The sequence below is a fragment of the Microtus oregoni genome, unplaced genomic scaffold (assembly GCF_018167655.1).
Source record: "Microtus oregoni isolate MIOR12 unplaced genomic scaffold, Mior012 000034F_ref0000314, whole genome shotgun sequence".
Classification (NCBI taxonomy): Eukaryota; Metazoa; Chordata; class Mammalia; order Rodentia; family Cricetidae; genus Microtus; species Microtus oregoni.
This window is the reverse complement of record NW_024543093.1, coordinates 4722743-4747697: the sequence shown is the minus strand read 5'-3', so window position 1 is coordinate 4747697 and position 24955 is coordinate 4722743. Positions and strand designations below refer to the sequence as shown.

At 48.0% G+C, this 24955-nt stretch overlaps 1 protein-coding gene across 6 annotated transcripts in view; it reads left to right on the top strand.

The window, feature by feature from the left end:
• Positions 1–22325, top strand: part of LOC121432364 (phosphatidate phosphatase LPIN1) — a 64202-nt gene extending 41877 nt beyond the window's left edge. For all 6 annotated transcript variants that reach the window (XM_041630283.1, XM_041630282.1, XM_041630281.1 and 3 more), the window contains 7 exons: positions 7074–7200; positions 8440–8588; positions 9189–9275; positions 10985–11137; positions 14823–14937; positions 16300–16403; positions 19707–22325. In XM_041630283.1, the coding sequence (XP_041486217.1) occupies positions 7074–7200; positions 8440–8588; positions 9189–9275; positions 10985–11137; positions 14823–14937; positions 16300–16403; positions 19707–19866 (895 nt within the window). In that variant the 3' untranslated portion in view covers positions 19867–22325. The remainder of the gene's footprint in view (positions 1–7073; positions 7201–8439; positions 8589–9188; positions 9276–10984; positions 11138–14822; positions 14938–16299; positions 16404–19706) is intronic.
• The last annotated feature ends 2630 nt before the right edge of the window (positions 22326–24955 follow it).

The following is a 24955-nucleotide window of genomic DNA, read 5'->3' as shown; positions in this document are numbered from 1 at the left end:
ATGAATCGTTCCTGTTATGAGTATAAAATGTTCCTCTCCATCTCTTCTGATTGATTTAAGTTTGAAGTCAACTTTGTTAGAAATTAGTATGGCCACACCTGTTTGTTTCTTAGGTCTATTTGCTTGATAAACCTTTTCCCATCCCTTTACTCTGAGTAGGTGCCTGTCTTTGTGGTTGAGGTGTGCTTCTTGTAAACAGCAGAATGTTGGATCCTGTTTTCGTATCCAATCTCTTAGCCTGTGCCTTTTTATAGGTGAGTTGAGTCCATTGACATTAAGTGATATTAATGACCAGTGGTTGTTAATTCCGGTCACATTTTTAGTAGTAGAGTTTGTGTGTTTCCCTTCTTTGAGTTGCGCTGGTGAAGGGTCTCCAGATGTTTGAGTTATTGTGGTCATTGTTGGACTCCTTGGTTTGTGATATTCCTTCTATTACTTTTTGTAAGGCTGGATTTGTGGCTACGTATTGTTTAAATTTGTTTGTATCCTGGAAAATTTTGTTTTCTCCATTTATAGTGAACGAAAGCTTGGCTGGGTATAGTAGTCTGGGCTTGCATCCATGGTCTCTTAGTTTCTGCAGTACATCTATTCAGGACCTTCTGGCTTTCATTGTTTCCATAGAGAAATCAGGTGTAAGTCTGATAGGTTTACCTTTATAAGTAACTTGGCCTTTTTCCTTTGCAGCTCTTAATATTCTTTTTTTATTCTGTATGTTTTGTGTTTTGATTATTATATGGCGAGGAGATGTTTTTTTTTTTGGTCCAGTCTATTCGGTGTTCTGTATGCTTCTTGAACCTTCAAAGGAATATCTTTCTTTAGGTTGGGAAAGTTTTCTTCTATAATTTTATTAAATATATTTTCTGGACCATTGAGCTGTACTTCTTCTCCTTCTTCTATCTCAATTATTCTTAGGTTTGGTCTTTTTATTGTGTCCCAGATTTCCTGAATGTTTTTTGATGAAAATTTGTTGGTTTTGCTGTTTTCTTTGATCAGAGTGTTTATTTTCTCCATGGTATCTTCAGTGTCTGAAATTCTTTCTTCTATCTCTTGTAATCTGTTGGTAGTACTTGTCTCTGTAGTTCCTGTTCGTTTACCCAGATTTTCCATCTTTATCCTTCCCTCAGTTTGTGTTTTCTTCATTACTTCCATTTCATTCTTCAAGTCTTGAACAGCTTCCCTTACCTGTTTGATTGCTTTTTCTTGTTTCTCTTGGTTTTCTTGGGTATTTTTGAGCGATTTATTCATTTCCTCTACCTTTTTGTTTGTGATCTCTAATTGTTTATGGCAGTTTTTCACCTCCTGTTTAAGGTCTTCTATTATTTTCATATAATCCACTTTTGAGTTGATTTCTTCTAATTCTTCTAGAGTAGGGTGTAAACTTCTTCTTATTTCGGGATCCCTGGATTCTGGTGATGCCATGTTGCCTTTCAGGTTGTTGGAGGAATTCTTGCATTGGCGCCCTCCCATCTCTTCCTTCAAATGGAGCTAGGAGAGGCCTGGTGTCTTTGTCCAGTCTTTGCTGTGACTGACTCTCTGGGTGTATCTCTTCAGTGTAGAAGCAGGAACCGTCCCATCCAGATGGAACTCCTCAGCACCAAAACATAGATGCCTGGTAGTCCAATGACCCGCGGACAAAAGGGAGAACTTGGGGGGCAGGGCGGGGACAAGTAGAACACAGGACACCCTGCCATAAAAGCTGAAGGTGCGCGTGCTCCCTTTCCGGGGGTCCTTGAGGCCTGCCCGGTAGGCAGGCACTCACCGCTCTGGGTGGGTAGCCTTAGTGTAGGAGCAGAAAACTGTTCCTGTGCAAAGGACCTAGCAGAAAACGCAGGCTTGGGGCGGGGGGTGGGGGTGGTGGTGGTCATGTGTAAGAAAGACAGCCCTGCAGAAGGAGCTGGGGGAGGGGAGTTTGTGCTCTTTTCCGGGACAATCCGCCCCTGGATAGCACACACTCACCCGTCCAGATGGAACTCCTCAGCACCTAAATAGGACCGCCTGGTAGCCCAATGATCCGGGGACAAAAGGAAAAACGGAGCAGGCAGGGCGAGATCCAGGAGAGCACAGGCACCGCTGGAGCACAAGCTGAAGATGCCCGGGCTCCCTTACAGGGGACATTGAGGCCTGCCCAGTAGGCAGGCACTCCCTGCTCTGGGTTGGTAGCCTTAGTGTAGGAGCTTAAAACTGTTTTGGGCAGTGGTCCTAGCATACAGCAGGGCAGGGTTTGGGGGGGTTGCTGGGGGGCTGGGTTGTGCATAAGAAAGACAGCCCTGCAGAAGGAGCTGGGGGAGGGGGGTTTGTGCTCTCTTCCGGGACAATCCGCCCCTGGATAGCAAACACTCACCCGTCCAGATGGAACTTCTCAGCACCTAAACATGGACGCCTGGTATTCCAATGACCCGCGGACAAAAGGGAGAACTTGGAGGGCAGGGCGGGGACGAGTAGAACACAGGACTCCCTGCCGCAAAAGCTGAAGGTGCACCCATAGCTCTGCCCTTTAAAGGATGTCTTTAGAGGCCAGGTCTCCCCCTGACCTCAGGGCTCACTGTTTCTGGTAGGCTGCCTGGCCATTGAGACCTTGGAATCCATCTGTCTCCACACCTGCCTCCCACCCTCAGCAATGGGATTACAGATGTGAGCCACTGCACCTGGCTTTTGAGTGGGTGCGGGAGATCCTCACTCAGTTTCTCGTGCTGCATAGCGAGCGCTTTACCGACTGAGCCGTCTTTCCAGTTAGTCTGTCTTTGGGTCAGTCTCGTCTCTATATGCCTTGACTCTGGGTAATGTCACTGGAACAGAGGTTGACATGGGACAGTCTGTGCCAGTATCACACTGACATGTCAACACCTCGACCTTTGCAGTCTTCCTGCTCCTACGGAACCTGAGACTGAGTTAAAACGTGGACAGAGTCACTATGGGTCCCGTTTACACCTTCCTTCTTTTAGTGCCTCTGAGGCCAAGGCCAGGCCAATTACACCTGGGCGTGTTGAGAACACTGAACTCTGCCTGAGCCGATGAGGGCTTCCCTGCATGTTGGTTTATTCACAGGGAAAGCTAGCTTAGGCTTCTTGTCCTCTGTCTCCTGGCCACAGCTCTGTACCTTAGATTATATTTCTGGAATTGTCTGTTGGAAGTAGAAACTTGTGCCTCTGGTAAGGGAGCATGTACTTTGTAGAGCGCTAGTTGGGGGTGGGGTGGGGTAGAATTGAGGACTGGGGAGTGTTCTGCATGGTTGGGCTGTTTCTCAGCTCACGTGATCTTGAAGTGGGAGGGTTCCCATTTTTGCTGCTGGTGTCCAGGTGGTGGGTTTGCTCCTGGCCCTGCTGTTCTGTGCTCTCCGCTGCCCTTTGCTGGAGTGGGTGAGGTGCCCAGCAGTGTGAGCCTAACACTGTCCTTGTGGCATTCTGGTCAAGCGTTCTGTCTGTGCAGTATGGAACAGGGGTGGTGTTAGATCTCCTCTCTGTGGTCTTTGACTCATTAGGATGCCGCTCTGCTCCACCATCTCTGAGTCAGGATGAGAGACCCTGGCATCTCTTTTCCCCTGCCACCTTGCTGAATGCTCACAGTGACCCTGGGGCAAGGTGATCAGAATGCACAAGCCCACCAGGCCAGACCACAGACACCTAAAGGACATGTGATCATCTTAAACTGGGCATTCTAAACTATTTTAAGACTTATTGCATGGGCCAAGTACTGGGTATTTTCCAAACTTAAACTGCTGCCCACAGGCCAGGCCTAGACCTGAAGAGATGGTCCCTGAGGCCCAGTGAGCTGTTACAAAGCATGGGTTGTGACACCTTGGCAAAGGGGCAGGACATGGTGCCACCTTTGTTCTGCCACCACATTCATTCTTTCTATTTCTGGCCGTGGAGGAACTCAGGGACCCAGGGGCGGACTGAGGGTGGAGGGACAGCAGGACCCTGTGGAGCCCTTCTGAGCTGAGCACAGCTCTGGGAGCTTATGTCTGCTCTGCTGGGTTTTCCTCCTGTCTGCCTGTGGAGAAGTGCCTTCCCAGCAGGGAAAGCAGCCCCACTCTGCCCCATTCTGAATTATGCTTATCAAACCTGAACAACTGTATGTTGGCTCATGTGTGACGGAATCAAGGTTCTGGAATAAGTGGGAGTTCTCTGGAGGAGTGTAACCTCTTCATGTATGGTGGCACCCTTGACATCCAGTCTTATCAGAGTCACATAGATGACTTAAAAAAATTGGCATCAGAATGTTTTCCTAATTGGCAGATTTGATTGACAGAACAGTCCCCAAAGTCCCATAATTGAGCAAACAGCTTGTCACCACACAAATAATTAAAATGCCATTTGAAAAATGTGCGCTGTGACAAGCGCTAACTTAAATGTTGCTCACAGTTCCTCATCTGAACACAGATTTTCAAATGACTTGGGCCCTTTTGTCGCCGTTTCCAGCCACTGTAGAGCAAGTGACATTTACTGAGTTGGTTCAAGCGTGATGTGGGGGCTCTGGCTAGGAGACCCTGTTCCAGCTAGGGTGGTGAGGTCTTGGAAGGTGGCAGCCTCTACTGGCTGTCTCTGTGCCCGTCAGAGAACTGGCGGCAGCCAACTGTACAGTTCCCATTTTTGTTTTCGAGTGTTTCCCTTCCTACGGTCCTCCAACATGGCATGCCACATGAATTTAGCGGCAGATGGAAATCACAGCCATTCCGACGTGCACACTCATCCCCTCCGGCAGAGGCACACATCAAGCTGTTGTTACCCAGGGCCGCGAGTTCGTTCAGATCTCATTTCGCTTTATAGACTGCTTGGAGCAGGAAGGTTTCCTCTTGAGCCAGGGCCTCCAGCCCATCCTGCCTGAGGAGAGCGCCTTTGTCGGGAGCATTTATCATGGGACTCGGGCTCCAGGACCGGGGTTGCCTGTCCAGAAACCTCTAGGATGTCGGTTCAGGAGGACGAGTGCTCCTGGTGGGATCTGCAGATACTGGAACAGGAAGGGACTTTGGTTGAGCTTTTATGGTGGCGCTGACTGAGGCGCAGAGAGGATTCCTCTGTTGTCAGTCATTCTCCCCACAGTTCACTACCACGGCCTGAGTTTTGGCGGGGTGGACTTCAGTATGTTCTGGACCTTAGAATGAAGGAATTCATCTTAAGTAGTGCAGTATGTTCTGGACCTTAGAATGAAGGAATTCATCTTAAGTAGTGCAGTGTGTTTTTCCTTGAGCTGGCAACTTTGGGTTTTCAGATCATAGCTGCTATCTACACTCTGACTCACACAGACCTCAGGTCTGCCTCAGATAACCGGATTGCAGCCCATACATAGTCTGTCTCCATTGACATGGCCGCTGATCCCAGAATTTATTCACAAGCTTTGTGACTTCCAAGAGCACTCCTCCAGCCCTGGTGGCTGTGTGGTCATTCATTTTTAAAATTTTTTTTTTAGGCAAAAACCTGAAGAGAGCAGGGATGACTGGACTATGTTGTCTGCTTTTTTCAGTATCTGGCTCCACACAGAGCCAGGTCTCCACACAGAAGTGGGGGTGCTGTGTGAGTGTTCCCTATGACTCCTCAGTCCTGAGCAGCATCAGGCTGTGTAAATCACTTCTTGAGTGAGTAGCCATGGTGGAAAAGCTTGTATGGGAGGCTATCTGGGTGGCCATAAGGCAGGCCGGGAAAAACAGAGGCAGGAACAGTCTGGAAGGAGACGGAACACTCCCTGAGCCAAGGAAGGAGGAGAGCCGTGTGCATGTTGTCTGTATAAAGGGATGTGAAAGTGGTGTGCCAGTTGATTTATTTATTTTAGTCCACTTGACACAAACCTAGGCATACCTGGGAAGAAGGAATCTTAATTGAGAAAATGCCTTTGTAAGATTGCCCCATAGGCCAGCCTGTAAGATATTGTCTTACTTAAGGATTGATATGGGAGGACCCAGTTCACCGTCGGCAGTGTCATTTATCCCTGGGCTGAATAAGCCACGCGGAGCAAGCTAGTAAGCAGCGTTCCTCTCTGGGCTCTGCTTCAGCTCCTGCCTCGAGTTATGGCTCTGCTTCCCTCAGTGACAGAGTGTGACCAGACAGCGTTAAGCTGAAATAAACCTAACCTATCCTCCCTAGGTTGCTTTTGGTCATTGTTTTATCACAGCAGTAGAGAGACCATTAGGGGCATGCCTGCTTTGGGGGCAGTTGGCTTTTTCCATTCAGTCCAAGCCATTAGCAAGTACTTTGCAGGGTACTATGACTTGGGAGGCAGAACAAGTACTAGGTTGGAGGAGGAAGCCGTAGAATTGAACTCAGGGGGAAGCTAATTTGCTGACTTGCTTTCTGTGAGACACGTAAAAGACGATGGTCCTGAGCCTTACCCTGCCTCCCAGCCTCAGCCTGTAGGAGCCCCTAGAAGAGCTGCAGGATTCAAGGTCTGTGGATTCTGTGACTTCTAGGAGTCTAGGGGGCAGGGGGGTGAACTGGCGGGTCTTGTTAGGTCCAGGAAGTGCCCTAATTGTTTGGAGTTGAATATGTGGAATTGATGAAATTGGATAGAAGAGAATTGATGGTGTTTGGACTGTAGACATTTGAACTCTCAGGGCTTGGCCCACAGCCTTCAGTGGAAAGAGAAGAGGGACAAATGTGTGTGTGCGCGTGTGTGTATGTGTGCGCGCGCGCCCGTGTGTGTGTGTGTGTGTGTGTGTGCGTGTGCGCATGCATGTGTATATGCATGTGAACAGATATGTGACTCTGGATCAGAATGGACACAGTCCTGTTCATCAGGCATGTGTGTAAGTGTGTGTGTGTGTGTGTGTGTGTGTGTGTGTGTGCGTGTGTGACTGTCTGCATCAGAATGGACGTAGCCCTGCTCACCAGGTGTGGAATCACACTCGTTAAAAGTGAGTGATGAGAGTTGATAAACCGGGAGTGAATGAGGAGCAACAGCCCCTCCCCCTCTACAGTGAAGTCATGTATGAATGGGGCTATTGGAGAGTTCATTGATAAATCTAAAGCCATATGGCAAATGACCACCCAAGAGACCCAGTTGACTAAGTCATTGATTCAGGCCTAATGCATTTTTAATGGTTACCCAGATGCGTCTCCTAATTACATCGCCATGTGTTCCAGAATAAAACACGAGTCATCCTCCAGTGATGAAGAACACTCTGCTGCCAAGCCATCCAGCTCAAGCCACCTCTCTCTTTTGTCCAACGTCAGCTACAAAAAGACCCTGCGGCTCACGTCGGAGCAGTTGGTGAGTCTTGTGCTCTTAGTACAGGTCATGGCCAGATAGAGTTAGGGCTTTCTTGAAGGTTTTGGGGTTCCTTCTACTTTTGTGCTCACTTAGCCCTTCCTAGGACCTTTCTTATTCTGTCATGCCTGCTGGTGACCTCACACCCTTACTTTGGTACCCTGTGTTTCCGCCCTGACTTTGTATCTGCTCGTGTGGACCGCTACATGACTTTGCACTCTGAGTTGCTTTTTTTCTGACCTAGGAGGAGGAGGTAGCTTTGCCTGAGCCCATTTATCCTCGTTACTAGTGGCCGGGAGACTTTGGAATGTCTCTCATGAGTGCTTTTGCTTTGAGAGAGATGCCTGTTAACTCAAATGCATCTATAAAATAGCAGGTGTGATGGGGTTTAGAGGATTTTAGGAAACAGATGCCCCCCCCCCCTTTGTGTGTGTGTGTAGAGAGACAGAGAGAGAGAGAGAGAGAGAGAGAGAGAGAGAGAGATTAGATTAGTTTTAATGAGGTCTTTCGAACCCTGGACTTAACTTCAAATCAAGGTCATCCAGTGTAGGTATCTCTGCTTTTCTACACTAAAGTCTGTGCATCTATTGCAAGAATTTATGGGGAGCAGGTTTTGATAGGATGGTATTTAATGGGACAAGATGACCCCACATTAGCCACTTGTAGCACCCCAGGGGACACTTAGAGTCAACCGTGTGGATCTGTGGGTCAGCTGCCCTGTCTTAGAGTGTACCAGCAAAGACTGAAGATCGGCCAAAGGTAGTTTTGTTTCCTGAATTTGGTTTAACATGCTTGGGCCTAGTCTTTGATTTCAAAGACTAGGCCTCTCTTTCCAGTCTGTGTTATTATAAAATCAATAAAAACCTGCTATTGAGGGAGACATGTTTGCTGTCATATGTTTGCGTTCTCACACCAAGACCCTTCTCATTTCTTTGGTGAAGCCTGGCAGCCGCTGGTCACTTAGCTCCGTGCACTCACTCTCAGTGCTGGGTTAAGTCAGTGAGGCTCTTAGAAGCAGAATGCTTTGTAAAGGTTCGGTGGCTGCTTCCCTGGTGGGGCCGGGGAAAGCTAGGACTGACTTAGGTTGCCTGTCCAGCCCTGAAAAGAATTACAGCCAGAAACAGAAGAGAGAATGTCACAGTGGCCTAGGCAAGCCAGGTTTGATTTTAAAGCCTGCAGAGGCCAAACCACCCCTGCATCTGGACCTCCCTGTTGAGCACACAAATGGTTCATGTTTTTCAGAAAAGCTTGAAGTTGAAGAATGGCCCCAATGATGTGGTTTTCAGTGTCACCACGCAGTACCAGGGCACCTGCCGTTGTGAAGGCACCATCTACCTGTGGAACTGGGATGACAAAGTGATCATCTCAGATATCGACGGGACCATCACAAGGTGGGTCTGACCACAGCATGGTCTGGAGCTGGCTTCCATTGCACTCTGAGCAGTGTCGTGGGAGCTGGAGCGTCCAGTTTCTGGTGCATCTGGAACTGTGCAGATAGGGGCAGTACTTTGGCTGCCACTAGGGTCTGGTGACTTGTTTCTGATGGGTATCATCTCCCTAGCCTGGTGGGTTTTGGAGAACGTTGCTCTGGAATGGTTAGCAGCCCCACAGTTGGGTTTGGCAAACCCAGTCCTCGGCATGATGGCTCACCATGGCCTTCCCGTAGTGTCCTCACTTGACTCTGTGAGCCTGGGCTTTCCATTGGCTCTTATTCATGCTATTACTTCTTTTGGTTTTCTTTTTTATACATTTTTGTGGGTGCACCCATGTGTGCATAAGCTTGGACCTCAGGGGTCAATTTGGGGACAGTCTGTTCTCTCCTTCTGCTATGTGGGTGCCTGGGATCAAAGGCAGCGAACAACTTTACCCTCTGAGCCTTCATTCATAACTATTTTTATGGGGCACAAGTAGTGTATCTAAGCCAATTGGATATTTTTTCTCCTCCTCTTACAGTAGCCTTTGGCTTATTATATGTATTTATCTTTATTTAGATCGGATACTCTTGGTCATATTTTGCCCACACTGGGAAAGGATTGGACCCACCAGGGCATAGCGAAGCTGTACCATAAAGTCAGTCAGTAAGTATAGAGCGCCCGACTCCCATCTTCTGTCCGCCAGTCTGCGACATCCCCCCCCCCCCCCCCCCCCAGTCTCTCTCCCTCCGAGCATGGAGTAGTAACTCGCTTGCTTCCTTAGGGGCAGGTAAGATTGTCTTTCCCCTGGGATTACAAATGAGGCCAGACTCCCTTCTCTCCACAGCAGGGGCCTTCAACTGAGGGTAGCTTTGAGGTCCCCCGCACCACCCTGCTGAATATATAGCAGCATCTAGAGACTTAGTTTTGAGACAGTCTCTGCTTTTGCCTCCCAAGTGCTATGATTTCAGGCACGAGTGGCCATGCTTCAAGGCATTTTTGATTGTCATGATTACTGTGTGCTGTGGGCACCCGGTGGGCGGAAGCAGGGATGCTGTGTCTCACAGTGCATCACTGTAAGCATCTGACATCTCCCTGCTCCAAGATAGCTGTGCTGAGGACCCCAGTCTACAAGCTTGTCTTGGAAAATTTGATGGTGGTAAACCATTCAAAACTATTTAAAGTCTGTCTGAATTGTGGGCTTTGAAATGTTTTTTTTATTTTTATTGTACGTGTGTGTGTGCATCTATATTTGTGTGTGTAATGTGTGTATGTGTGTGCATGTGTGGTGCATATGTGTGTTTGTGTGTGTATTTGTGTCTGTGCATGCCACAGCCTGATTGTGGAGGTCAGAGGGCAGACAGTTCTCAGGAGTTGATTCTCACCTTCCACCTCGCTGAGACAAGGTCGCTCTTGTTTCTACCACTGTTGTGTACTCCAGGCTAGCTGGCCTGATTCTCCGGTTTGTGCTGCCCATCTCGCCATGGGAGTGCTGGCGCGGCTGGCGGATGCCAGCGCATCAGCCTCCCCAGATGGCTGGCGGGTGCCAGCGCATCAGCCTCCCCAGATGGCTGGTGGGTGCCAGCGCATCAGCCTCCCTAGATGGGTTCGGGTGATATGCGGTGGTCAGTTTTGCACTATTTGTCACTTAACCCATTGTACCTACTGGGCCATTTCTCCAGCCCCTGCATTGTCTAATAAAGCCGAGTATAGAGACTGGGGCAGAATGAGAAGCCTGGAAACAGGTTCCCTGCTGTGCTCAGCTCTAGTGCTCTCCAGACCCCTGTGGGGCTCACTGAGAACTCGACAAGCAAGAGCAGACGGTTTATCATGCTCCTTTCCCCATTCCCGCTGCACCCCACTGCTGCTGTGGTTTTTGCCCAGAGCCCTCTATCCTCTTTGAGGACAGGGGCATGCTGAGCCCCATGGGCATCTCTGGCAATCTTGGTCTGTATGGAGGGCTCAGAGCATGTGGCCGAGGGCTGATGGGGGTGGGAAAGTCTGTAGCGTTGCCCTCTCTGTGGTAGACAAGTCTTACCACCCTGCCCCACCCCAAGAAGCACCCTTTCATTCTTGAACTGACCAAGGGCCCCGCAACCACTGTCAGGCTATAGGAAGCATGGTGCTGTCTGGTATGCAGAAGAGGTAAATGGTGGCTTATCGTTATGGAAGGCCACTTTAGATAGGACCCAGGATGCAGTGAGCGGCACTGAAGCTAATTCTCAACTGGAAATAACATTTTACAGAATATAGACTTTTACCTCTGGGCTACTTCCAACCATGCCTTTCTTCGTAGGGCAGGTGGTGAGGGTTCGGGATGCTGAAACGTCCCACCGTACAGTGCTCTTCTCAAGGAGATGGGTTGTGTCTTTCAGGAACGGCTACAAGTTTCTCTACTGTTCGGCACGTGCCATTGGAATGGCAGACATGACAAGGGGCTACCTCCACTGGGTAAACGAGAGGGGCACGGTGCTGCCGCAGGGGCCACTTCTGCTTAGCCCAAGCAGCCTCTTCTCTGCCTTACACAGGTACTGTCCTGCCAGTTGAGACCCTTGCACTGACCTGTTGCCCAGCCTTGTTCTCTCTCCCATTGCAGGTTTTGCAGAATGAGTAGACTGTTGGACTGGAGTGTTATTTGTTTTTTTCTCTTTGCTCTATAGGGCTCTTTGGCCCCCAGCTCCCACATAAATCACACATGGATGCTTATTCTTACTTATGAATGCCCAGCCTTAGCTTGGCTTGTTTCTACCCAGCTCTTCTTAAATTATCCCATTTACCTTTTGCCTCCGGGCTTTTACCTTTATCTTACTTCTATATATCTTATTTTTGTTTTTACTCTGTGGCTGGCTGTATAGCTGGGTGGATGGCCCCTGTCATCCTCCACTCCTTGTTTTATCTTGCTCCTTTCCTCTCTTTTCCCAGATCTCTTCTCCTGTTTATTCTTTCTGCCTACCATCCCTGCCTATCCTTTCTCCTGCCTCACTATTGGCTGTTTAGCTCTTTGTTAGACATCAGGCAAAGAATCACAGCTTCACAGTTAAACAAATGCAGCATAAACAAAAGCAGCACATCTTTACATTGTTAACAAGCGTTCCAGAGCCTAAACAAACATAACACCTTAAAATAATATTCTACAGCACTGGGGAGATGATTCAGTTGATAAATGCCCTTGCCTTACAAGTGCGAAGAGGAGTTTGAGATCCAGAACCACACGTGTGTGTGTGAGTGAGAGAGAGAGAGAGAGAGAGAGAGAGAGAGAGAGATGCATTAGAGATTCCTTGCACAGCTCACCAAAATGCAGCTGCTTTGAATGCATTCATAATAAACTCGAGTCGCCAATAACACATCAGCATCACATTAACAAAGGACTTACCCTTGGTGTCACACTGAAGTGTGACCCTTCTCCTTGGTGCCATCTAGCCCAGAATGAACCCAGATTTGAATTCTCTGCTTCCTTTTCCATCCTCTGCTCTGTCTTCTTGTCTGTCTGTCACGTGTCTAACTCTGCCTCCGTGTTTGTCCCTGTCTCTGTGTGTTTATGTCTGTTCCTAACAAAGGGTTTCTGCTTTGTATTTAGTGAACCACACAGAAAGCATCACGTGAACATGGAATGGAGGATACTTTCCAGAAATCTTTAACAGAGTTTGACAAGAGGTTAGGTCACTGACTCCAGCTGACCCTGACTGACCCAGATAACAAACACCATTGCTTACCAAGCAGTGTCCAAATGTCGTGCTCAACATTTATGGTGGATATTCATTTTATACAATTTGTCTAACCTCTGTTTTTGCTGCTTTCAGTAAGTGGTTATCTCGGCACACACTTGTGATACTTTGGGTCAGGAGCATGGAAGAGTTCATAACTTAAGATTACAGCCATCCATTAGCTTAGGTTGTAAAAACTGATCACATGGGAATCCCAAGGCAATTAAGGCTGATGGTTACATTGTTCTCTTAAAATCAGGTTGAACAAACAGCCTGAGAATATAGCAGGATGGCAGTCTTTGCTCTTGTGAGCTCACAATGGACGCATTATTAACTCTGACTGTGAGGTCCAGCACAGATTCTAGTCTCTTAGGATGCCGTGGGTGTGGTGGCAGAGACAGGTGGATCCCTGAGCCTCACTAGTCAGTCAGCCTCACCTATTTGGTGAGTCCTGGATCAGTGAGAAAGAAACCTTATCTGAAAAGTAGAAGAGGGGACAGCTCCTGAGGAATGACATCTGAAATGGACCACTGGCCCCTGCACTTGTACATGCACCCATTGATTCCCCCCCCACACACACAGACACACACAGACACGAATGTGGTGCACACAGACAGACACACACACATACACGAATGTGGTACACACACACAGACACGAATGTGATGCACACAGACAGACACACAGACACGAATGTGGTGCACACACACACACAGATACACACACACACAGACACAAATGTGGTGCACACACACAGATACACACAGACACACACATACACGAATGTGGTGCACACACACAGATACACACAGACACAAATATAGACACAGACACGCACACACAAAAACACACATAGACAGACACACAAACAGAAAGACACATACACAGACACACAGAGACAGACACAGACATACACATACATGCTTGTGGTGCATACACACAGACTAACATACACAGATACACACATACACATGCCTCTTAGCTGGCCTCTTCTAACTAGTGCCCATGGTCCTCGTGCTCACTTTCCATGCTTAGTGGTGTCCAAGCTATATTGGACCCACTGTTTCAGAACCAAGTTTCATTAAAGGTCTGTTATGATTTGATTAAAAATGCAATGAATCTAGAGGCCAATTTAGAGAGAATGAATAGCTTGATATAATATTGAATCATCCAATTCAAGAATCTGGTATGTCTATTTAGGATTTTCTTCTCTATTATATTTTAGTGAGTTTTTACATTTTTATAATTTATTTATCTTTTTTATTTCATGTGCATTCATGTCTTGCCTGCATGTATATCTGTGTGAAGGTACTGGACCCCCTGAAACTGGAGTTACTTACAGGCAGTTATGAGCTGCCATGTGGCTGCTGGGAATTGAACCCAGGTCCTCTGGAAGAGCATCCAGTGTACTTACCCAATGAGTCATCTTTCCAGCCCTGAGTTTTTATAATTTTAACCAAAAGGTCCTTCATATCTTTTAACCCTTAAATTTTTCTAAGTTTTATAGCTTTTATTTCCCTTTTCTTATGTTGTTATGGTATCCAAAAACCCAGCACTGAACCGCACTGTTTCTGGAGACCCTTGTTTTACTCTCCATAGGAGGTTTGCATAGGGCCTTATGGGAAGCCCAGTCTTCGCCTGGGACTCAGTAGGTAGACCGTGCTATCCCCTGAATTTTTGGCCATCCCCATGCCTCTCCTTCTCTAGTTCTGGGATTACAGGTATTTGATACCAAAACCAGCTTTTTGTAGTAGTTTTTTCTATTTTTGATGTAAGAATTTTTATCCTGGGGCAAGAGAAATGACTCAGCAGTTAAAAGCACTTCCTGTTCTTGCAGAGGAATAGAGTTTGATTCCCAACACCCATGCTAGATGGCTCACAACCACCTGTAACTCTAGCCCCAGGGGATTGGACATCAGCTATTGGCCTGTACAGACCACATACACACACACACTCACACGGCACGTGGACACACTTACATACCAATAACAAGTTAAAAAAGAGTTTTCATCCTAACTAGATGTTGATCAGTGTCTTTGTATCCGAGGTGGTCTCCTTTCTGTTAATCTCAGGGTGTGCGCCGCCATGCATGGTCCCCAGTGTCTTTGTATCCGAGGTGGTCTCCTTTCTGTTAATCTCAGGGTGTGCGCCGCCATGCATGGTCCTCTGTATTTTTCTTACGCTGAGAGTGTGGTTCATTCTGAGTTGAGTGTTTTCCTGGGCTGCTGGGCCAAGTGTATAGCTTGCATATTGAAGACTAGTTTAAATTTCCTAATTTAAATTTCTTTATTTTGTGTGTACAGTGCCACATGTACAGTGGGGTCTGTGTGTGTGTGTGTGTGTCTGTCTGTCCGAGGACAGCATGCAGGGGTCAGTTCCCTTCTCCTAATGTGGCCCTGGGGACTATACTCAGGCTGTCGGACTGGGCAGCTTTTGTGATCCTCTCGCCACTTTAATGCAAACTAAGTCCTCTCATGCTGACCATTTGTTTGTCTGTTTGTTTTAATAGAGAAGTGATTGAAAAGAAGCCAGAAAAGTTCAAAGTCCAGTGTTTGACAGACATCAAAAACCTGTTTTTCCCAAACACGGAACCCTTCTATGCTGCTTTTGGAAACCGACCTGCTGTGAGTACCTGAGGGGTCCGTGAAGCCTTAAGACATTATACTTGGTGCCCAAACTTTCCCCAAGGCCTGGCCAAGGAGTGCATGTAAAATGAGCCTTCTCCTAAGCAGAGAGGTTAATCATATCGGACATGGCCTCCAGTCTTCTCGGAAGGCGTTGGAAGCTGGCGACCTGGGCCGCAAACTTGCAATTGTGTGTTACTCATTACATTAGTGAAACGAGGGCACTGAAGGCACAGGGTCCTTTCTGAGTGATGGGCCCAGTGTGCCAGCCCTGCCTGATGGCAGTGTCGGGTCCAGCGCCCCCACCCTGAAGCATGTAGAGAGATCTCCTGTCTGGAGGAAATGTGTGGAGGTGACATGTGGGACCCAAGCTTTCTAGAAGGTTCAGTTTGAAGCCTATAGCAAAGACTCATAGGGTGGCAGAAGTGTGTGGAGATGTTGGGTATGTGACCCACTCTTGGCAGAAGGTCCTGTATTCTATAGAATATAGCTGGGTGTTAACTGAAAATGAAAATGAATGAAATTTATGCCCTGGCAATGCTGAAGCAGGCATGGGTAGCCCGTATGTGGTGGTTCTGTTGAACTTGTCTAAGTTGATGAGGGATGACTGACCAGGTCTCTTTCTCAAGAGGCCACCAGATCACATTACAGATGGTTGTAATGTGGTTGCTGGGGGATTGAACTCAGGACCTTTGGAAGAGCAGGCAGTGTTCTTAACCCCTGAGCTATCTTTCCAACCCCACTGAGCTGGAAAATTCTACTTTAAAAACCTGTGGCAGATTATTTTGAAATGAGAAAATGGGTCAGAAAATAAGTCTGAGGAGTGCCAGCCAGAGCAGCTGGAGCCGTGGGGACTCAGCTCAGTGTGAACACAGACTGCTCCTCCATTTTCCAGCTGCCTAGACACGGGAACGATATTAATTATAATACTGCTTGGACAATGGCTTAGGGATATTCCTACCTAGTTCTTATATCTTAAACTAACCCATTTCTATCATTACGAGGCTGTGGCTTACTGGAAAGGTTCTGGCGTGCATCTCCTTGACTCCTCCTACACTCTCTGTCTCTGCTTGAATATCCTGCCTGGCTTTACTCTGCTAAGCCATTGGCTAAAACAGCTTCATTCATCAACCATTAAAAGAAACACATACGTAGAAGGACCTCCTGCATCAGCTCAAGTCCTGAAGAGGTGAAGGAACTGAGGCTCAGGAAAGCTAGTTGAATGTGTGCGCATTCCCCTGAGGGGCAGCACTGGTTAGTGAAAATTGGATAATACAACATTCAATGAAAGGTGGTATGTACTTGTTTGTACAGTGAGTTTCGTGCCTCCCCTGACAGTTACATCACTTTTTCTAACCACAGGATGTATATTCCTACAAGCAAGTGGGTGTGTCCCTCAACAGGATCTTCACTGTCAACCCCAAGGGAGAGCTGGTACAGGAGCATGCCAAGACCAACATCAGCTCGTGAGTATTATCTCTTCCCCTGGAACTGCCCCCCCCCACTGTCCTGAAGCCAGCATCACTGTCTGTTGCAGATCCCTTTAACCATTGCTACCTCTGTTTTCATCTTTGCATGTATATGTGTGTGTGGACACATGTATGCAGTATGCATACTTGTATGTGTTCCTATCTATGGAGGTCAGAGGTCAATGTGTCTTCCTCATCATGCTGACCTTATTTTTTGAGGCAGAGTCTCTCATTGAGCTTGGGGCCTACCCATTTGACTGGCCTGGCTGGCCAGTGAGCTCCAAGGACCTTCCTGTGTCCAGCGTGCTAGCACTGGGGTTGCAGGCATGTATAATACCTGACTTTTTATGTGGATGTTGAGAATGTCAACTCAGGTTCTCATTCCTTCAGGGAAGGCAATTTATTAATTGAGCCATCTCTCTAGCCTCTGTTTTAATCTTTAATTCCTCTAAAAATGGAGTTCAATGCCATGTCTTCAGTCTCCAGATTAGTTTTTGGACAATTAGAACGAAGTCAGATCCCTCAGGATGTTAAGTCTCAACTAGAGGGTAGAGTCTTCTGTGGAATGGAATTGAATGAGTTCAGAAACTAGACATTCAGTTGGCTGAGTTAGAATGTCAGTTAGGAATGTAACCCAGGTGACACTTTCTTCCCCATAGTACTGAGGATGGAGCCCACGGCATTGCACTCCAGAGGTGCCCTTCTCAGTCCCTGGCTTAACGCTGTTTGCTTTGCATTGAGACAGGTCCTTGCCATGGAGTCCAGGCTGGCTTTGAGCTTGGTAGTCCTGCTTCTTTCTCCCCAGCATGGGGACTACAGGGTGTGCCACCACACCTGGCTGGTTTGCTGTGTTGAATGAGACATTGTAGGGCATGTGGCATCACCCTTGGCTCTGCCTCAGCTCACATGGGACTCTCATGTCAGCCCTACTGGGTGCATCAGCCCAGGTAGGGTCTGTCACTCTGCCTTGCCCACCGCAGAGGTGGTGGTGTATTGTTTCATGTGATCCATACCAAATGGGAAAATAGCCTAAGACTTAAGTAATGTCAGCACTGGTGTAAGATGAAGAGTTGGGTCTGGGGCGTGGGCTGTAATTCCTCCTGGTGTTGGCGAGGACTTCCCATTCTTTTTGAGCTGGGCATGGTTGTGACTCACACCTACAGTCCCAGCACCCTGGAAAGCAGAAGCAGGAGAATTGCTGTGACTTTTAAGCCTGCTGTAGGCTGCATAGTGAGTTCCAGGCCAGTCTGACTTTCAGAATGAGAGCGCAGTTTTTCACTGTGAAGATGGTCATTTTTTTTTTTAGTCCAGCTTGACCAGAGCAGTTCCAAATGTGAGGGAGCCCTGGCTTCCTGGCTTTGTAGAGAGATCAGGCCTTGGAGCAGGTCGGGTAGGACCCTTTCACTTGTGGTCTTGAGACAGGTGCTCTGAGGTGAATTCTCCATCTTCAGGAAGCATGTATACCAAGACCCAGAGCTTGGTATGATGTTTTCTTCTAATGATTATTAATTTGTGTGTGTGTGTGTGTGTTGTGTGCGTGTGTGTGCGTGTGTGTGTGTGTGTGTGTGCACGTGTGTGTGTGTGTACACGCGCACGTGCATGCACATGTGGAGGCTATTTTCTACTTCCACCTTTCTGTGGGCTCCAGGGTTTGAATTTAGGCTACCAGACTTTTGAGGCAAGCGCTTTTTTACCTGCTGAGCTGCAGGCCCTTGGGTATGGCCAGTTCTAGCCAAACAGGTGCTTGTCCTTGGGCCGTCTCTAAGTGATGAAGTCCCACTGGGCAGAGAACTGAGTTCAGGGCTTTCCTCCTTTATAGGCAGGGAATGTCCTGTCCTTGCTCCAGGGAGCCCATGCCTGGAGGGTGGAATGGGCCACCCAGATGGAGCAGGCACCGCTGCCAGGGCACGTGAGCCTTGCCAGCTTGGTTCTGGTGGCTTCCGCAGCCTGGCAGGGGACAGCTCCTTGTGGGGAGTCCCACACCCCCATAGCCACAAACCTCAGACTAATAGGCCTTCAAGTCAGGAGGTATTTTAAAAATTTGTTTGTTTGCTTTAATCCCCAGGAAAGACATAATTCTTAGTGTAGTAGTAAGAGAGGTTTCCCTGCTTTGTGCAGACGCACTGTTTCTCACGAGTCCGTTGGAGGCCCTTTATTAAACACACACGCAGCCTTATTGAAGAAGTCATTTCGTGCCTCAGAACATGCTAATTCCTGGAGTTTGGGTTTCGAAAGCCCCTTCTGGTTCTCGGCACGAGCGGGTGGAGAGGGACCCAGGGACTGTTAAAGAGGAGTCTAGGCTGTGCGGGAGGGGTTGGGCGTGTCCGCATCACTGTGTGGAGGGGCCTGGAGACAGGAGTCCAGGCTGTGCAGGAGGGGGTTGGGTGTGTCTGCATCACTGTGTGGAGGGGCCTGGAGGTCTTCAAGTTATGGAGCTGCTTTCTTTCTGTAGTGCAGGCTGTGGCTAGGCAACATCTTCCTGGGGACAGAGAAAGTACCCTGAGGTAGGGGGTGCTAGAAACCTGTGTGGTCCAGTCCCACACACTGTGAGGATGAAGGGGTTGAAGCTCAGGGACCGCAGGATACTTGCCCAGAGTCAGACAGTAAGAAAGACTGGGGGAGGCCTCAAGCTTGGGGACCCTCAGCCAGGACTTTTTCCTGAAGCACAGGTGATCCGCCGTTGACTGATAAGTTCCCGGTACATGCTATTGAATTATTGCCCATATTATTCTGTTTCTGACGCTAAGCAAATGGCAGTTTTCATTTCCTTTCCTTTACGGTAGAGGGCGTTGGGGTGTAGAGACGTCCAAGCCTTTGCCTGAGAGCACAGCTGGAACCATAGAGGATTGATGCCAAACCTGCATTTTGATAAGCCCATGGCCCTGCATCTTTTCACTGTGAATGTGGTAGTCTCTGCTGCTCTAAAGATGTGCTTTGTCTGTGGTTCCTCCCCCAACAGCCCACATGTGGCCTCTGTAGAAGCAGATGCCTCTGACTATGCTGGTCTCCCTCCCTCTGTGCATCCCCGCATCTCTGCGCCTGTTGTCTGTTCTTCATGCATAGTCAGACTGGCCCCTCTTGGGAGCGGTCTCCTCTTTACATATTCAGTCTCCCCTTCAAGCTTCCAGTTAGCTCACAAGGCTAGAAAGGCTGTGCTGAGGCAGGGTTGATGGCTGCTCACAGGAGTTGCTATACTCTATTTCTCCCCAGCCCGCAGTGCAGCCCAGAGTCCGGCACTCATCTTCATGTATCTGGTGTGGCTCCATGGGTAATGAACCTACTGTTTTTCTTCGCTTTCAGGTATGTAAGGCTCTGTGAAGTGGTTGACCACGTCTTCCCATTGCTGAAGAGAAGCCATTCCTCCGACTTCCCCTGTTCAGATACTTTCAGTAACTTCACCTTTTGGAGAGAGCCGCCACCACCCTTTGAAAACCAGGACGTACATTCAGCTTCAGCTTGATGCCACCAAGCATTAAAGGATAGGTTCTGGGGACCCTGGAGCTGCTGGGAAGGCTGACATGTGGCCATCTGCCTAAGAGAGAAGTGTTTCTTCCTTGATCTGCCTGCCCTGGGGTGACACTGCTAAGCGTGGAGGGTGGATGGAGGCCGCATCTCATCCCGTGGACTGCGTGAGGATTAGGAGCACTAGTAGCGTGCAAAGTGGTCCTCTGTCTGGGGTAACATGCACAGAGCTGCACACTCCAGCCCGTTCCAGCAGTTAGTCAATGTGCAGTATGGGTGGTGACCCCTCAGGAGAAGTGGGCTGGCTACCGGAGAGCTGTCTCAGTGTTGGCATGCTCCCCCTTCTCCCCCCGGGAACTCTGATGTGCACAGCTTAGGGTAGCACAAGGGGCACGTTTCCATGACAGTGACATCTGTGCCACCTTCCACACAAAGAGATGGGGTTTTTTCAGAGTCTGAGTGCTCTGAAGGGAAGCTTCTGGGGCCTTGATAGGTCCTAGCCCTCAGGCTTTGACTTTATGGCCGCTCCCTTGCAGTATTGCTGACTTAGTTTCACTGTAGGAGATAAGCTCTTGACTTGCCCTGGTTAAAGACGGCCTGTGCCGTTGGTGCATCTCTCCCCACTCCTCATAGCTCAAGGCTGGGCTATTGTTTATGCCTTAACACATCTGCAGCAGGCATTTGCTTCAAGCGCACTGTCTAGTTCTTCGTAACTGCGATGCCTTACATTAAATGATAGCCCCTAAGGCAGCGTCTGCTGTGTCTCATCTGCATCCCACCGCCAGCCAGGAAGCGCCACTAATGAGGACTGGAGCAGCACCTATGCCAAAGGAGAACAATGCAGCTAAAGAAACTGGTTATTTTTAAGAAACATAGTTTCCAGAAGTTAAATTATTCTTTGCAGATATTATTTATTACTTTCCTCTCATTGGGCTGCTGTTGTGAGCATCCTAGCAGACTCTCAGGATTGCAACTGGCATGAGTACATTAAAAGTTAAGTGTGCTAGACAATCCAAAGAGCCTTACTCTGTGTATGTCACACTCATCTTCTAGGATTTCTGAATCATTAATTTTCTTTAGCTTTTTCCATTCAGTCTAAGGGCAAGGGAAAAAAAGCAGGAGTTCTTTAAGCTGATAGAGGGTAGTTGTTGAACTGTCTCAGAACAATGTGAAAAATGAAAAGTATTTTGGTAAAAGATTTTGCTTTACTTTTGGAAGTTTTATTTTTTTAAAGGGTGTTTTACTCCTGAGAGATCTTCCTATTTAAATTTTATTGTTTGAGTCAGAGGAGACAAAAGAAAAAAACAAAACAAAACAAAAAAACCCAAAAACCAACCAAACAAACAAAAAAAAAAAACAAAAAGAAACGGAAAGAGAGTGAAAAAAGACTGGACTGTTACTCTTTCTGTGAAAGAGAACCTAGAGTCACTGTTGTTGTCGTTTTGTGTCTGTTAAAGTCCGGAGTGGTTCATGTAGTTCACAGGAATGGACAAGGAGAGGCAAACCGTACTGCTGTGGACCACAGACGGATGGAGGAGCAGGCTCACGCATATAGTTCCCTTCTGGGAATGATGAACGTAATTAAGCATAGGCCTGCCACAGTGAGCTCGTGGCCTGTCCTCTTGTGACCTTGGGAGGCCACGTTAGTCCGGCCACAGCAGTGTTAGTGTGTATTCTGGTTGCTGTGGATGGCAGACAAGCTCGTCTGCCTGAAGAGGTTCACGGGTCTCTCCTCATGCCCAGGAGAAGCCTTAGGATCTCCCTTCGTCTGCACCCTGCAGTCCTCTGTTCCAAGTGACATGCGGAGAGCATGCAGTGGCCTGTGCCGGGATCTGTTCATGTAACCAGGCTGGTCTGCAACACACAGCCACCACACCTGGCTAGGGAAACTGGTTTTGAAATCTCTTAAATTCCCCATCACTCTGCCCTGAAACAGAGCACACCTTCCACACAACCACACTCTGAGATCTCAGATATTCTTCCCAAGCCCTGTTCAGGTCGTGGTGCGAACGAACGCTGGCATTGAGGCTCTGGCGTGAGAGCTGAATGTGAGCTATACCCAGGCTCACTCAGGTTATCTGCATGTGCACTATAACCCAGGGCCTCAAGGACACACGCCAGAGCACTCTGTTGGTTCCACACATTTCAAAGTTGCTCATGGAAATGAGTGACTCACTCCACAGTGACACATCCTCAAATGTTGGTCACACACCATGAAGGAGAATACCATTGGCACTTTGCAGAGATGTACTTCAATTTTTGTAGAGAATTCCCCTTGGGATTTCAGGCTTGGATCATTACTTCCGTATATTTGATTGACAACATTGGCTGTGCGTTTGTGAGTGCCGGTGCAATGGTGAAAATCAGTGTAATATTTCATTGTGTTGTGCTTGGTGCAGAACTGGAAGTTTCTGTAATAAACGAGTTGGATGAAAGACTTCCAAATATCAAGCCATATGAATTCTGAATCTTTGTTTTTAAGGTGCTTTTATTATTTTTTTCTGGTGTGTTATCATATACAATACTTAGTTCTTTACTTGGAAAAAAAACCAAAACCCTTGATGTGGGTGGGCTAGGGACATGGCTTGTCGTGCAAGCTCGAATATCCAAGTTCTGTTCCCACCATCCATGTGTGAAGCCAATGAGGAAGTGTGCACTTGTCATCCCAATGCTGGGGGAGGTCACAAAATAATCCTATACTAGTTCAGAATTAGGTATAAAAAAGGGTTATTTACTTAGGGGAGACTCACAGATCACTGTCCTGGGTCACAGTCCTCTGCACGAACTGGGAACAGGAAGACAGTCTAAAACAAGAGAGCGAGCACAGGCTTTACAGCTGCATTTATAGTATAAGAGACTATACCCAAGTGGGCTGGTATCTTAAATGCTATCGGCTGAAGGAACAGAAGAAGCAAAAGGAGCTCCCATGGCAGGAGGTGGGGATGGCTGGCTCCCTGGCACTGGCTAGACAGACAGCCTAGGGGAATCCATAAGCCCCAGGTCCCAGTGAGAGACCCTGCCACAATAAGCATGGTGCATTGTCCCTGAGGAGGAACAATACCTGAGGTCCTGGCTTCTACATGCCTGGGTGTACCAGTGCATGCACCCATCCAAGGGCCTGGACACAGATGGATGGGGACACACACACACAAATAGTCCTTAAGTTTGGAAACCCTTCACTGTGGGAATCAGCGTATTTTCTGTTAAGTTTGAGTTCATATGGGTCATCATACCAACCCTGTTTATCCCTGAGGCAGATAGAGATAAGAATGTGTTCTTCCCATGGAAGAAGAGAATTCTTGTGGTTCCCCGTACAACCTACATTGGATTGTCAAGCTGAGAGGCCTGTTTGGAATAAGCAGGCTCTTCCCTTGCCTGGAAGGATTTTTGGGGAGCCCGGAGGCACAGAAGAAGGTTTAGTATGCGGTGTCGGAAAGGTCCTACCCCTCCTCACTGTGTACCATGTAGGATGCTTGCACCTCATATCCACTGCCCTCTTGGACATTTGTCCTTAGTTAGTTTTTCATTTCTTAGGAATCCATCATAGCCCTTGGCCAGTTTGATCATTTAAGATGAGGACAGTCATGTACTATTAACATGGCTCACTAGTAATGGCAAGATGCTTCCTATAAATTCTGCTTTGGCTTTTAGTGTTTAGGGAGTGGATAGAAGAGTATATCCCTAAACATTAAAGGTATTGCTGAATAAAAATAGAGGCTGAGTTCCTCATGCAGTCCAAATCCCAACTGCCCCTTGGGTGCCTGTAGACTCAATGCATCTTACCAGAAGAATAAACCCTTGAACTTATCTGTACACCATTCTACCCGACTGCAATGTTTATGCTCTTATCTGAAGTGGAAAACAGGATAGACATGTCTGTAGGCCGTCCGTCCGTCCGTCCGCCCATCCATCCAATGTGTTCTCTGCCCTTTGACACCTCACCCCATGGTGGCACCCGAGGTTCTCCTGTGCCCCACAGCTCACACCCCCATGCAGACAGAACTTAGACATTCCCACTAATGAGCTGTGATCACCTATGCATTTGAAGAGCTTGGTGTTGTGATTTCAAAGAGTAATAGGCCTCTGTCTTGCCATCAGGGCTGAGAACATAGATGACAGGTCTCAGCCATCAGCTTTGGGGTACAGAGTGCCCTTTTGTAAAAGATAAGTGTAATCCTGAACTGGAACCGTCATGGAGGGAAGTTAAAGAAGCCCCGTTTGAAACAAGTTCTGGGACTAAACACAGTCCAGCAGGCCTGAGGTCCCAGCATCAGAGCAGAGACCTGTAACCCCGCCCACTCACCTCACTTTGTCTGTGTTTTCCACCATGACTGTGCAGTGTGAAGAGCGCTGGACTCATCCCCTTGAACGTAGGAGGGGCAAAAGCCCCCTAAGATTTCTCCCTTTTCTAGTCAGCTTGCATGAGGATCCCATTTCTGCCTTGGGAATGGCAAAGATTGCAGGTGGACCCTTTGTCTGCCCGGATTTTGCATGGTTTCTGGGGAATCTGAATGCTGGTCATGGGTGGTCTGGAACTCCATTTATATTCAAGGATGACTTTGAATTTTGATCATTTTCCCTCCACCCCTCAAGTGCTGGTACCATAGGTATGTGCCCTGGTGACTGGTTTATTTGATATTGGGAATTGGAACCAGAGCTTCCTGATTGCTAGGCAAACACTGCCATTTGCCCTGTATCTCCAGCAAGGCCTTTACATTTTTAACCCCTCTTTCAATCCTGTGGCATCAAAGAGGACAATGGATGTCGCTTGTGGTGCAAGCCAGGCTTGGTCCCCAGGGAAAGCAGAGTATGACAATGACCCTGGAAGTCAGTGGAAGCCAATGGCCACCGGGGGGCACAGTTGGTTCTGGTTTGGCCAAATGGCCTTGCACCGGAACCTCTGCTTTTCTAAAAGGCCTCTCCCTGCATGTAGCTTGCAGCCCAGCCAGGCTGTGGATCGGATTTGTATAGGGCAGGGGGGTTTCTTCAGGGGACTGTTTGAGTATTGATGTCCCTCAGATTGGCTCCACCTGAGGCCAATCTTAGTGGACTTTGGAGGCTGGACAGTCTGTCTGTTTGGATTTAAA